The 15,280-nt window shown below is 37.3% G+C and overlaps 1 protein-coding gene across 2 annotated transcripts in view; it reads right to left on the bottom strand.

Annotated features, from left to right (window-relative positions):
- The window catches only part of PRDM5 (PR/SET domain 5), a 216,089-nt gene that overhangs the window by 107,772 nt on the left and 93,037 nt on the right, over nucleotides 1-15,280 (bottom strand). For both annotated transcript variants that reach the window (XM_032858594.1, XM_032858584.1), the window contains 2 exons: nucleotides 3,279-3,453; nucleotides 638-812 (listed from right to left, as the gene is read on the bottom strand). In XM_032858594.1, coding sequence (XP_032714485.1) covers nucleotides 638-812; nucleotides 3,279-3,453 — 350 coding nt within the window. The remainder of the gene's footprint in view (nucleotides 1-637; nucleotides 813-3,278; nucleotides 3,454-15,280) is intronic.

Here is a 15,280-nt window from a genome sequence, read left to right as displayed (position 1 = left end):
TACACGTATCTACCTCTCACTTTTAATGAGTGTAAAATATTTAAGTAAAAAGACAATATGCTATTAATATAAAGTCAAGATAATAAAGGATGCAGAGCAATGTGTGGGATCATTTAATGCATCTTAATGTCATATCCTATATCTATTCATCTTTAAATTGTTCCTCTTAAGTTGTCATGAAATAAACAGTGCTTCTTTTCCAAAATGTCCATTTCCTTGATACTCTGAACTCTCTCCAGTTCTTAACCTTTTCTTTTACTGATTTCTGAGAAGATCAAACGTAGACAACTGAAACTTGATCTGTAACCTCAGAGCACTAAATTATGCATAACTGAATTTCAACTTAGTAAACCAATGAGCTTGATATTTAATGGCAAATAATTAAATGGACAAAGACTTATTAGCATAAACAATGCTCATTCGTTGAAGTTCATAATCAGAATGTTTCAAAATCAACATACTATACTAAGATAAGTTAACGACAATGACAACATAGAATATTTACTATCTTCCTCCCTCCCTATCTCTCTCACACGCACACACACGCACATGCACAAGTTAGAAACTGTAAAACAAATCAAATGGAATAGTTAAAGAAGTATTAGCTTATAATTTTGATATTCTTTGCTATACGCACTGTCTTTGCAAAGCCTGCTTAACTGGGAATTTCTTCCCACAGTTCTTGCACTTAAATTCTTTCTCCTCGGTAGGTTTCTGGTGCAATGTCTGAAGATGCTCAGCAAGAATTTCCTCGCTGGTAAAACTCGAGTCACACTGGGGACAAGCGTAGTCCTCTTTACGGCCAAGGCAATCTGCACATTGACAAGGAAACAGATTTATTAAGACAAAAATTAAGAGCCAAGAATTGCTCAATTTTAGCTTCATTTTAAAATCAAAATTGTGTTTAACAATATCAGAATAATAAATGCTTATCTCTATGAGTATTAATAATATTGTCCATGAAAAATAATAGGAAGTGTTACTAGAGAGAAATACATTATCATTTAATTCCTTTCTCATCTTCCAGCAAATTAACACAAAATCAAAATCAATTGTTAATTTACCCTATAATGTTCACTTTTCACATCAAAGAGATATTACAAACTTTGAATGAGAAAGCAAAAACTTTCCATAAGACAGGTCATCTTGAGTTCACTGAGTACACAAGGAGAAAAAAATCCAACCAAGGCAAACGACGTGGAATCACCAAGGGGAATCTCACATACATGTGAAAAAGACCAAGGTCATAAAAACAGCACTCATTATGGTAGGTGTAGTGAGGCTCCACTGCGTCTCTAGCTTGTCAGTCCCTATGGACCGTCACAGATCCACCCAAATTTCTCAAAGTACACTATTTACATTACAGATTTTTTTTCCTGTATTAAAGTTTTATTAAATAAAATGAGATTTAGAAAATTTAGAAAATGTGAAGAAAATAAAAATGACCAAGAACCCTTGTAAGGAAGAGAAAACCACTTAATATATTCTCAAGTCTGATTTGTCTTTTGTCCATTCGTATCTTCCGCACAGCTGATAATTACATTTATGATTATACTTTTTATGCAATTTCGTCTCTTTATTCCATTCAACATTTTCTCAATTAAAAAAAATAGCATACCACATTATTTAACTAAACTCTCCATGGTTTGACATTTGAGTGGATTATTTGTTTCTTTTGTGTTGTGGGTTTGTTGATGTATGTTCTGGGTTTTTACTGGGCGAGTTGCTTTTATTAATAAAAACTAATTTCTAAAATAAAAATAGCAATAATATTAATAATGTAAGTACCTGATTCATACGTTTTAAGTCTCTTTAAATTTCTGTTGATTATTTTTACAAAAGTAATGGAATTTGGTATTTGTTAACTGAAGAAAAATCAGGATGATAATAAATAAGCAGGAGACTCATTTTTAAGCTAAAATAGTGGACACAATAATAACATGCCCAGGGGGTGTGACATTAAAAAAGTAAATACTGGGGCACCTGGGTGGCTCAGTGGGTTAAGCCTCTGCCTTCGGCTCAGTCATGATCTCAGGGTCCTGGGATCGAGCCCTGCATCAGGCTCTCTGCTCAGCAGGAAGCCTGCTTCCCCCTCTCTCTCTGCCTGCCTCTCTGCCTACTTGTGATCTCTCTCTCTCTGTTAAATAAATAAATAAAGTAAATACTAAAAGTACATCATAGGGAATAGTCAGTAATATTGTAATTCACATAAATAAATAAATACCCCTCAAAAAGAAAACACAGAATAATCAGAAATAGTCGCCATCACCCAAAGTCTGAAATGCAAAACTGCAAAATGCATATTTGAAAGATAGAACAGAAAGCCTGTCCCCATCTTCCCCTTAAATAATCCAACTAAAATAAAAAAACACAAGCAGAGGCTGGCAATGCTGGGAATCCTTATACTTTCTCAGCCAGTAACATACAGTTCGAATAGGAAATTCATATGAAACACATTACGACCATGGTGACTAAAGAAACTAGTGTCACTTATGAAATGGCTTTGCTAAACAAAATGGAAAAATACCCTCTGGTAAATTTCAGCCCATTACAAAATGTGAATACCTATAACATCATTCGTATTTCTTTCAAACCCCAGCAGGAGTAAAAAACAACATAACAGAAACGAGTCCCAATAATAACTGATTATTCCCCAGCAGATGGCAAACAAGCGACATCCCTGGATTGCAGGCCTGATCGAAGCGGGTCAGACCTACAGTCCACACAGTTTCTGGTTACCCAGCTGAAACAACCTAACAGTTCTGCAGGCCTCTACAGTCAGAACAGAAAGAGATTTCCAGAAGCTCCAGATTCTCCAAGGATCTCTAACAAGAGGGAGGCCAAGGAATAATCCCAGAGGGTCCATCTAGCAGTGCCTTCTGGACACCTCTGCACTCGCCCTTCCCCATGTGCAGACGAGAACGTAACGTCTCCAAGAGTTAGTGACTTGCTCAGTTACAAGACTGACTAGTGGCAGATTCAGGGCTGGAGTACAAAATTCCTCATTGCTCGCCACCCCAGACATACCAGGGAGAGCAGTGAGAGCTAGGAGCTGGCACTGACCTTAGCTGTCCTATAGGGTACATCTATCACCCACGCCCTCCATTCTCCTCCTGCTGGAAGAAAGATGGGCTTACAGCCAGATATCCTCTGAGAGTAGTTCTAACCACAACTATTTTGATAACACCCTATGATAATGCAACTATAATACACCCGCAGTTCAAACTGTATTTCTCCTACAACTTCCATTCTCTCAGATCACCAGTTAGAGGCAATACCTTTTCTGCCAGCTGTTGATTGTCCTTTAGAATTTTTAACTTCCCCTTCTTTGATCATTGTCATAATTTGCTGTTCTTCCTCATCGGCCTCCATGTCACTGTCCAGGTAGCCGATCAGCAGCTCTGTATCTGTTTCTATATCTTCAATTGCCAAATAGAAAATGTTTTCTCCTTCCTGAGACAAAATTAAAAAATATGCTGTTGTATGACAAATAATTTTAAAAATGTTGATCCACTCATTTGTTTCTAATAGTAATGAAGAAATTATTTTAAGATACATTGAGTACCATGTGCCCGTTTTTTATATCTCCAACTGATCTAGATACTGAAAAAGGAAACTGACAACATTCAGTCACCTGGCAAATAAAATACAAATATATATTACAGATAGTGACATTTATAGATATCAAATGAAAGTCTATTTATATTTCTAAAAGTGAATTTCACATTGTTAATTTGCCTAATGCAGTAATACCTTGTGGAGGTCCATAAATGCAGTAAGAAAAAATTTGTTAAGTAATGGTGTCATTTCTGCATGTAGAGAACAATGTGCTATCAATGACCTAATTATGATTAATATTAAATCCAAAACTGGAAGGAAAAAAATTACAATTTATAATATAAGCCAGAGGAACAGCAAATGAACCCTAAAAGAATTTCCAAAAAACCTAGACCAGAAACAGAAAAAAGACTAGGCACCTGAGAGGTTCAAATAATTGACTAAATCATCCTGTGTACCTAAATTCCACTGAAATGACAGGAGAGCAGAAAAGAAAGGAAGTTCTGCTATCAATACATCATTTTTTTTTTCAGAATTCTAGACGATTAGAAATCATGGTTGAAATGATAGATAACTACTCAGAAGAAATTTCAACCCATAACAGACACAAGAAAAATGTTACAAAGAACCTACTTCCCAAGGAAACCCCAGAGAAACTTCACACTTGGAATGAACTGGTACAAAAAGCCCCTCTGGGCCTTCAGCCAATCACCAGGGAGGCCAGAACTGGGGCTGCTTAGCTCGCTGTCCCCAGGAGAAACACCCAGAACTGCTGTCTTTTACATAGTTGAGGATTTGTTCTGGGAGGGCTCCTAGTTTGGCTGCTGAGGATAAAGAGAAGCAAAGCATAGCCTGAATTTATTGAACCTTGGTGGTGGGCAAGGGGAGGGAAGGACAAGGACAATAAGCTCCACCAAAGAGTGAAATTCAATAACGGAGAGAACAAAGAACAAAGCCTTCCCTCTGTTGTCATTATCACCACACTCTTGTTAAGGAGGAAGAGACAAGAGGAGGAAGAAGAGGTAAGGTGAATGGGAGAAGGAAGAGGAGAGGGAGAAGAATGTGTAAGACATGTATGTGTGTGTGTATGTATTTTTACATAAGTAGAACCCTCATGAAAAGTCGGGAAAAATACGCATCAAACTGTTACATAGTTATCGTTTGAAGGCTGGGAGGAAAAGTAGTCTATATTCAATACTGTTATATGTTTTTTTGTTTTGGTTTTTACAATGAAAAGAATCTTCGTAATTTTTAAAAATATATATTAGAAAATTCCATGCAAGAAATGGAAATGATCATATTCATCATTTCTGGTCAAGAAAGGCTTGATGCAAAAGTTCAAGTTATTGAACAAATCTAACCATCAGCTATAGTTAATTAAAAGATGTTTCTATAATATTTAGAGCATCCTTGGAAGTTTTTTGAATTTCAAACCTGCAGAAACTATAAAAAAGTTATTTCTAATTAAGAACACAATTAACTTCTATACAATTGTTATTCTTTGTGCAACAAAAATAAACGAAAAACAACACAGACACTCAACAAAAGAGAGGTCTCTTTTTAAATTAACTCAGAAGTGGCAATTTCCAGATTTCCACTTGCCAAGAGTTACCCAAAGCAACAAATGAAGATTTCAGAATACAATCATAAATTTTAGTGCTTATCTGATCAATAGACAAGAAATTTAATTGAACCATCTCTCCAGAATATTAATCATCAATTGTATGATGGCCTTCATAGCACCAAGAAAAGATAACGTTTTTTCATTTTAAAACATGATAACATTCACTTAAACTGCAATCATAAGACACAGCATGCCTATTTAGGACCTCCATAATTTTAAAAAATTAATATACCAGTTAAAACCTCAATTTAATAAAAGTAATAGCAGTATAGCCACCAAGGGCCAACTACATGTCTTGTCTGTATGCCAAGATATGGTACGAAGAGGTATTACATTACAGGTATTATCATTACAGGTATTATTCCAATCTATTTATTTTATAGAAATATAGATACTTTCTATGTATAATTCCTACCACTACCCAGTCCAAGAATCTCTTCCTTTCATTTGCTACCATAATAATTTTAAGAAGTATCCTCTTAGATGGCTTCCTTCCATACACTTCACTAATTTAATTGCATAACAACTCTTCATTAATATTGTTCTCCTTCTTCAAAAGTTTCCATTGCCAGAACCTGCCAGATTCCTAATCACTGGAGCTCTCTTGAGCTTTTAGGGCATATTCCTCACCTTGAAGGCTCACCCTCAAGCCCAATTCCATGTCGATTGGCAAGAAGGATTTAAAAGGTGTCGACCCAAAGTCCTGGGACTCAGCATCAACTCCCTGTTGTCATTAGCCTGGCTCTGACCTTGCGTTTCAGCTTTGATGACTATTCTAATATTCAGATCCTGAAATTTACTTCTTCTTATAGCCACCATTTCTATCATTGGGTTTGTGGCTTATTCCCCTGAACATAGATCCCTCCATAAGAAAATCACTTCTTACATTTACATGTTAGGATTTAGCACCCTTCTGGACTCTGCCTGGGGTCTGGGGTCCTGCTTATGGTTCCTGTTATGGGGTCCTGGCGATTTTGCTGAAAATGCTTGAGCTGGGGGCACCAAGATGGCTCAGTCGGTTGAGCGTCAGACTCTTGACTTCCACTCAGGTCACAATCTGAGGTCTGGGATTGAGCCCCCAGGTAGGGCTTTACACTCAGCACAAAGTCTGCTTGTCCCTTTCCCTCCTCCTCTGCTCCTCCCCCTGCTCATGCGCTCTCTCTCAAATAAATAAATAAAATCTTTTAAAAAATGCTTTGGCTGAAAGAAGGTTGTTCAACATGATGACCTGTTCAAAAGCAAATATTCCTTTTTAAAAAAAAAAAAATTTATTTAATTTAAAGGGAGACAGAGTGTGTGTGTGAGCACCAGTAGGGGGAGAACATGAGTAGAGGGGGAGAGAACCTTCAAACAGAATCTACACTGAGCTCACAGCCCCACAGGATAGGAAGCCAATCTCACAGCCTGCGATTACGACGTGAGCCAAACCAAGAGTCCCACACTTCACGAACTGAGCCACTCAGGCACCCCAAAAGCAAATATTCCTCAGCCAGTGGTTTTCATTGTGTTGGTAATCAGGATACAACACAGAGTGAGTGGTGTTACAATTGTTATCCATCTCCTGCATTACTGCCCAATATTCTGAATTTGTTTCTTAGTCTTGTTTCATTTTGCTTCATTTTTGTATATCATTTTCAGCTAATTATTTGTACTGCTAGCTGTTTGTAGCATCAAAAAGCTGCAATAGCCTAAATGTCCAACAACAGAAGTTGGAATAAATTAAATACCTAGCAATTGGTTTTAAAATTTACCAAATGTAATTTTGATGGGAAAAAATATATATGTCATACGTGTGTGTGTGTGTATGTGTGTACATATATACAACACATACATACAATGTGCCCCCACGAAGAAAAAGATCTAAACAAACATATTAATGGATAATTAAGGGATAATTTTAAGTATTTTGCAGAATCTTCTGCTAGTCCATACGTTACAGTGTTTCTAGAATTAACAGGTGTTACAATAAATAATAAACAGACCTGGTTCTTGATACCCTGAAGTTGTACTTCATAGGGACTAAACAGCACAGGCTTTGGGCCAGCCAGGGTTCAAAGTCTCAAACCACCAGTTTCCTCATTTGCAAGATGAAGAAAATTAACAATGCTTATCTCACAGGCTTGTTGGTTGTAAGAATTAAAAGAATATTTGTAAAATCGGGTAAGGTGCTTGGCATATGATAAGCATTCATGAATGGCAGCTCTGCTATTATTATTATTATTATTATTGTTTCATCATGATATAAAACTTGAAAGACAGTGGTTAAAACAGTCCTGTTTTTCAAAATTTATTTCAACCCAAGTGCCACATAAAGTTGCTATGACAATGCTGCTTTTGACTAAATTTCATTTGGCCAAATTGCTCTCAGCCAAAATATAATTTAATTCCACTGACTGCCTACCAGAGCTCTGAATTACTTTGGATTTCTGGTTGTCACGCTCTGTTCTCTTGTTAACACACTAATGCGTCACTCTGGTTTGGACCTTCGATCCCAGTCACCCGTCTGAACTATTCCTAACGTGACCAGCCATCTGCTTTGCTTGCAACTGAGGGGTTTCCCAGGACATGGGGCTTTCACAGTTAAAACTGAGAGAGTACTGGGCAAACCAGGACTGTTGATCACCCTAACTACACCCATCATATTCTCCAAAACCACATTCTGAACTCTACTTAAGATTTCCTATCAATAATATTGACTGGGTCCATCCCCCAATCTCCAGCTCCAACTGAGGGTTTTCAACATATAGAATGAGTCATATCTCCAAATATGGCTCCAAAGTCTTATTAAATAGACTCCCATAATCTGAACCCTCTTTGTCCTCTCATCTTCAACTATCCTTCAAACGAAACTGCATCCTATTCTTTAGACCAACTGGTACACTTCCTCTCAGAAAACACTGGCCTCATTCCTGCTTTAGTACAATTGCAAAAACACTACTTGGCCTCCCTGCTATAACTCCTTAGCATCGTCTGAGGCACAGACCATTTTCATCCTTCTCCATGAAACCTTCACTAATCTACTAAATGCATGTAGATTCCAGGGGTTTTCTCTATACGAAATGCTTTAACTTTATTGGGCATTAATAATTTATTTCTGTGGGCTTTGTCATTTAATTCATATGATCAGGAAATTCTAATATGTGTTGATCTTATCTTCCCAAAGATAATTTCCTCAAGGCAGCAAATAAGAATTACCATGTGTTGCCCACAGCATAAGCTGTACTCATAACAGTTGCTCAACATTTTACAAATAATGAAAAGTACAAAAGAATACTAAAATGCTTGTGTCTATGGAAGAAAAGCACTTATTAGTAAAATGTTTGCAGATACTTTCCTTTATGTGCCTTTGGTGATAGGCTATTAAAATAAACCAGGTCACAGATAGTGGTGGCTTGGGAGGATGATGGCAGACAAATAACGGAGATGGTGAGAAGTATTAAGTAGGATCTGAAGAGAAAGCAGATGCTATTTCCTGACAGAATATACATGCAGTATGAGAGTAGAAGGGTCGAAGATGAATCCTTGGTGTTACAGTTTTCCCTCAAGCATTCACAGATGTTACTCTATTTAATAACAATTCTTCTTAAGGTCCAAAATAAAACACCAACTTCAGATTTTTGTTTTAAATCTGTATCTTCTCTGTAGATGTAAATATATTTTCACATGGTCCTTCACTCAGGTGCCCAAGAATATTACCCAAAAAATTCAACCATTTTTTTAAAGATTGTATTTATTTATTTGAGACAGAGAGAAAGAGAGAGAGAGAGAACAACCTGGAGGAGGGGCAAAGAGAGAGAGGAAGCTTAGCGGGAAGCCCCGATAAGCAGAGAGCCCGATGTAGGGCTCAATCCCAGGATGCTGGGATCATGACCTGAGCTGAAGGCAGACGCTTAACTGACTGAGCCACCCAAGCGTCCCCAATGCAGCCATTTTTAAGGTTAATTACTGTTCTTCAACAAATCTGCAAAGTAAGAGTGGTTCATAATCCCCAACTGAAAAAAAAAAATTTAGGTCATAAACTACTTTCAAAGCTCTTCCTCTGAACAGAGACAATCCACTCAAATAAGTAAAGTATAGGAGAACATTATCTGTTTCTCTGAATGATACGAAAAAAAATAATGGTGGCTTATATTTTATTAGAGTCATCATTTTGGTAACATCATATATGGAACTCAAATTTAGAGACAAACTTACACACACAAGAGATTCTCTGAATATCTTCATTGTCAGGGTTTTTAAACAAACTTAGGTAATGAAGATAAATAAATCCATAAAAAAGGTAGTAACTTGGCCAGGATGATTCAACAGGAAAGCTGGAGATGGTGCCATGTGGTAGAGCTGTTACAGAGCATTCTCTTGAGGCAGGTGCTCCACCAAAATCCTAATGCACCAAAATAACCATTTCTGAATTCATAAAGTAGAAAAGGGCAGCCATATAAATACTGTTATATGCAACTGTCATGTAATCTAAATGAGTAACTGTATGGATATGGTCCTAAAAACAAATACTATCATCAATGTCATTATCTCTTTCCATGCTAGTAACCTACTCTTAGCCCACTGGGTGTCTTAGCACACCGGCTGGGAAGTTCCATCACAGGAATGAGCCCAGGGGTGATGAAATCAGCCTCTATGCCAGAGTAAAAACTCAGATCTAGAGAGGAACATGAGGAGGCAGTCTTTAGACTTTAGGGCTTTAGAATCAGACTACAAACTGACACAATTCTGTCACTTTCTGCCTATGTAGGCATCCTTCCTTATCCCTATGGGCCTCAACTGCCTCATCCATAAAGCAGAAAAAATACAATTTATTTATGCCTTGGATCTTACTGTTAATTTCTGGTAAGTGGCTAAGAACACATAAAAGAAATAATACCTCACAACAGTAAAGCACTTTGCAGTTTTCTAAAGATTTCAATTACTTTATTTCATCAGGTTTTCACAGTAACCTTGTAAGATACAGATGGAAATGTCAAGTGAATTTCCTAGGACATTGGACAAAGAGATTCTACTTTGGAATCATATAAACTAACTTGGGATTCTAGCACACAACTTATTAGCAATGTATCCTTAGGAAAGGTTATCTTAACTTCATTTAATTACCTTATCTACAAAATGGGATCAATAGCACCTACCTAAAAGATTAAAAAATAAGGAGTATATAAAGTAAGCGTGATAGACAGTAGGCACCTAAGAGATGGTCAGCATCAGGGTCCATCTCCCAGAAGAACTCCTCCAACCAGTGCACATTTTACAAATGGGAAAGTTGAGGCTCATAGATGATAAATAAATTGCAAAGCTCACACTTAGTAAATTCTAGAGCCAGTCTAGAACTAGAACTGTGAGAACTGGCATGATGAGGTCAGGATGAAATGGAATTAGTTAATCATTACAGCTATAATTTCAATTTTACTGGATAAAATATTTCCTAACGGAGCCTAAAATAACCCAATGCATTTAAGGGGTAAAGGGAATTTGTCTTCACATATTTTTTTTTTTTATTTTTGCTGCTTATTTTTCAATGACTCACAAAATAATTTCCTTTTTTAGGAAAAGATCAGACACTTATTATTTACTATGTTGCCTCAATCTCATCCACAGGAAAAACTTATATCCTGTTATGTAGATCTGATATTAATATACTCTTAAAATAGCCAAATATATGCCATATACAAAGTAAGAACCCTTAATTAGGAGTCAAGATGGTTCTTCTGGCTTTGCCTTTACCACTTGGGCCCTTTCACCTTGGACAAGTCTCTTACCATCTTTGGAACTCTTTTACTTCATCTGTAAAAAGATGGAGGTAGACTTCATTATCTTATCCCTTCCAGAGCTAGATTCAATCACAAGTGAAATAACTTCTTTTTGAAGCACTAGTTAACAAAGCTAAAGAGAGAAGCATGCATACAGAATGATGTGATCATTGCTGTTCCTCTCAGACTTCACCCTGTGAAGAAGAATGCTGGTATGGAATTAAGAGTGGAAAGCTGGGTACACAACCTTGTAAGACTGGGGGAGGGGGCTTCTCTGAAATTACATAGAATAATGAAAGCCACCAATTAATGAGATTTTCTCAAAGTGACTGCTTCTGTATTGTGGCAGTAGCTAGAACCAAATAAACTCACAATGCCTTCCAGTCTAATTCTTTCCGATTCTATCAATATCACAAAGCATTTACTCCTGGATATACAGGTGTACCTACTTTTCAAATTTCCTATCTCCTTCCAATACCCACAACCTCAAAAACCTCAGCTTTCTTTGACAATTTGCCCACTGTCCCTTCTCAAGTACCAGGCCCCACTAGGAAAGATTTCATGAACTCATGAATTTGAGGTTCAGTTCTGTTATTTCAAAACAGCAAAAGTAAATGACTCTTGTTTTGCAAGGAAATGTCATCCCCACTGTGTGCAAATAAATAAAACTCTAGAAGAGGCTAAGCGTGATTCAGTGTTCCAGCTGCACCTGTCTGCAGCTTGGTTTCTATTTATTTGTTGGCAAACTGTTGTGCACATGTGGATGATGTAAGAAAAAATCGTGATTGTGAAACTGGCGAAGACACAATTCATTGTATGAAAAAGGTAGTAAGTAGTGAGAATTCAGATTCTCCAGCAATAGGAAATCAACTTCAAAATTCTAGAGGTTACAAACTGAAACTCTACCAGTGTGGATGAAGAGAAAAGTTTGGACTCCAACCCAGTTACCGATAGAAGCAGGAGACAAGTGACAAAAGTGGAGAAAACAAAATGTAATGAAATAGGAAGAATTCCATATTTACTATCCTCTCACTTAATTCTTCTTTACAAAAACTCTAATTCAGTCTCCACTTGTGTATCAGTATCATTTTGGCAGAGCTCAATGTACAAAGCTGAAAAATATCAGTAAAAATTCATTTCCACAGTAAATTTCACAAAATATATTAATACTCATGTAACAATAAAACCAAAAACCTTTAAAATAAGGTCTAACTGTAATAGACCATCGCATTCTTATTTATTCACTCCCATCCCGGGAGGAGGACTGTACCAAGTAGCGATGTAGCTCAGAGTCTTGCAGTGGTGTCTGTGAGAGGTGGGTAGTGGATCAGGCTTGACCACGTGACTGGAAGAAAGGTGAGCCATGTCCAAGAGAAAGCTTTAAGAGAGTCATCACGTTTGGGTGACTGCTCTCTCCCTTCCTCCAGGAAAACGCATGTCTCTGGTAAGGACTGTTCCTCTAGAACCAAGTGGAACCGAATGTTGGAAAAAGTCACAGCCTCCAATAGCCTGCACTTGTGTGGACAAGAACTAAATCTCTGTTGCTATTTACCACTAGGACTTCAAGGTTACATGTTAGAGCAGTCTTCTTGGCAAAAGTTGACTGATACAATGACTTCAACAAAATAATACCTTTTTAAATTATTTTCTTGGTGAATAAGAAGAAAATGTCTTGAAATCAAGGCAAATCACATGCAGCAGGAAAATGACAGGTGTATTTTAAAGAGTGAACTGTGTAAAGTAATTTAATTTCATGTTTATGGTGCATTAATCAGGTCCTATAAAAAATGAAGTTTTAAACAAATATAAATGAAATGGTCCCCTTTCTTTTTTTTAAAAGATGTATTTGTTTATTTGAGAGAGAGAAAGAGAACAAGCACATGGAGACGCAGAGGGAGAACAGCGGAAACAGACTCCCTGCTGAGTGCAGAGTCCTACACAGGGCTCGATCCCATGACCCACGAGATCATGACCAGAGCTGATCAGGTGTCAGATGCTTAACCAACTGGGCCGCCCAGGAGCCACTCAAGTGGTCTCTTTTCTAATCATAGCTCATAATCAGCCACAAAGCAAAGAAACTGTTTAATATGATTCCCAGGAATGAGATACTATATTAAGCAAAAAACTAAGTCCATAAATAAAAAACAACAATCACTAATCACTAATATATATGCTATCTTTCTCTGAGGGGCTCAAGCAAAGATAGTTATCTTCTAAGCATCTTACAGAACAAATCTGATATCATGGAGAAAAAAGTGAACAGAAAAGACCAGAAGAATAAAAAGAAAATTTTGCTACATAGAAAACACATGATTTGATCTAGGAAACGGAGGTTCTTCACAGAAAAAAACCTGTAACTCAGCTATTTTATTTAGATATAAGTTACCAATATTGATAGACCAAGACACTTTAAAATAAGATTATGCTACAGGGAACTGAGTTGCTATTTTATACACAATCAATTAAAGAACATATTGTGTTTGCATAGTATATTTGCCCTATTTTACAACAGAATCTCTTTTAACCGACCTCCACTTAAAACATCCCCCAGATTTACCCAACACTCTGCATCAAATCTGCCAAACGATGCCCCAAGTCTTCTCAGCGAGCAACCTGCTCTCTGCTTTGCCCACACACCTCTGCCCTCACCACTTGACTTGTGTGCTTGCATCCCAAGAGTCCATTGCGTTTGTTCCCACAGGTTTATGTCACTTGTACAAGCTATTTAATTAGTAACTTAACTAAATGTTACATAAACCAAAGACATGAGTAAGAAAAAATGCAATTGTTTCTAAGAAAGTCAGTTGTGTATTTTGAAAAGACTCAAGGTAAGGCTTAATACAGAAGGCAAAGCAAATCTAAAAGATGGGGGAAAATCATAAATCTGGACTGCACTCAGGTTGCTTTACAAGAAAGAGGATTTACTCATACTACTTTAAAAATAGCAAAACTGAATACTTTAAGGAATAGTTATGAAAAAAATATGATAGCAAACACTAGTGAGAAAACCTATACTCAGAATCAAGATGGCTTTGGTCATAAATCAAAAAAAATTAAAGAATCAATGTATACTTATAAAACTTAAAATAAAATGGTTGAAATATCAATTCTATGATCCCTACTAGCACAAACTTTTTCTATTACCTGACCAAGTATTGGTCCATATCATATCAGAAAAGAGAATTTCAACTCAATTATCATATAACCGAGTCTGGGCAAAAGTTCCCCACACATGCCTCCCTAACCATCTATGCTGTCCCTATCAAAGTATTTACCATCCTGATCTGTATTTATTTAGCTCTATCCCCTAACTGGGCTAGAGGCTCCATGGGGGAAGAGATTATAACCTCAAATTATATATAAATTATCATTCCCAAAATATTTATTATTCTAAATGGGATCAGAATTAGCTAAACACAGTCTCTCCTTCCCCAAAGATCGCTGGTTCCCTGTGGGCAGCCCCTACATCATATTCACCTACGTAGATATATCAGTACCTGACTCAACACCTTGCTCATTAAGGCGATCCACAAGGGATCCACTGAACTGAACTAAGTGAACTAAGAGAAAAATAACTGTCCTTTCCTTTTGAATTAATAAGACCATAAAGGCAAGGGTGTCATTCAGGAAAGTGGAAGTTGCTACAAAAAGGGTTGGGAGATCAACTTCCCCTTCCCAATGAATTCTTAAGAATTCAAAACTTAGCCAACAATTGAGAGTGTTTTAACTAACTGGAAATAAGAGAACAGATTAGACAAGCAGATGTGCTTCCTGGAAAGAGGACCAGAATCAGGCCAACCACACTCCACTCAACATACCAAAAGTCAACTCAAAAACCTAGGAGAGAAGCCGAATGTCCAGTCAACACATCTATTGCTGCTCATAATGCACATAGGACTGCAGAGACCCATACTCACAAGAATGCCCAAGCCAGTTCCTACTCTGTAGAACTTTACATGCTCCTGGTGGAAAAGGAATAGAAACTGGTTAAATTACCACAAAGCAAAAAGGGCCCAAGACAGTTGTACAGAGAGCAACAGCTCTGTAATTTTTAGAGGCAGTTCCACAACAGCGTTTAAAATTCACTCTGAACCCTGTAAGCTGGGTAAATTTTGGACAAGATAAGATCGAGAGGGAATGGGTCTATTAGAATAGGGAAAACGAAGGGACACGTGGGTGGCTCAGTGGGTTAAGCCTCTGCCTTTGGCTCTGCTTGGTCCTGGGATCAAGCCCCACATTGGGCTCTCTGCTCAGCAGGAAACCTGCTTCTCCCTCTCTCTCTGCCTGCCTCCCTGTCTACTTGTGATCTCTCTGTCAAATAAATAAAATCTTTTTAAAAAAAAAA

The sequence above is a fragment of the Lontra canadensis genome, unplaced genomic scaffold, assembly GCF_010015895.1.
Source record: "Lontra canadensis isolate GAN:19392208 unplaced genomic scaffold, GSC_riverotter_1.0 scaffold1, whole genome shotgun sequence".
Classification (NCBI taxonomy): domain Eukaryota; kingdom Metazoa; phylum Chordata; class Mammalia; order Carnivora; family Mustelidae; genus Lontra; species Lontra canadensis.
This window is presented reverse-complemented; position numbering and strand designations above follow the sequence as displayed.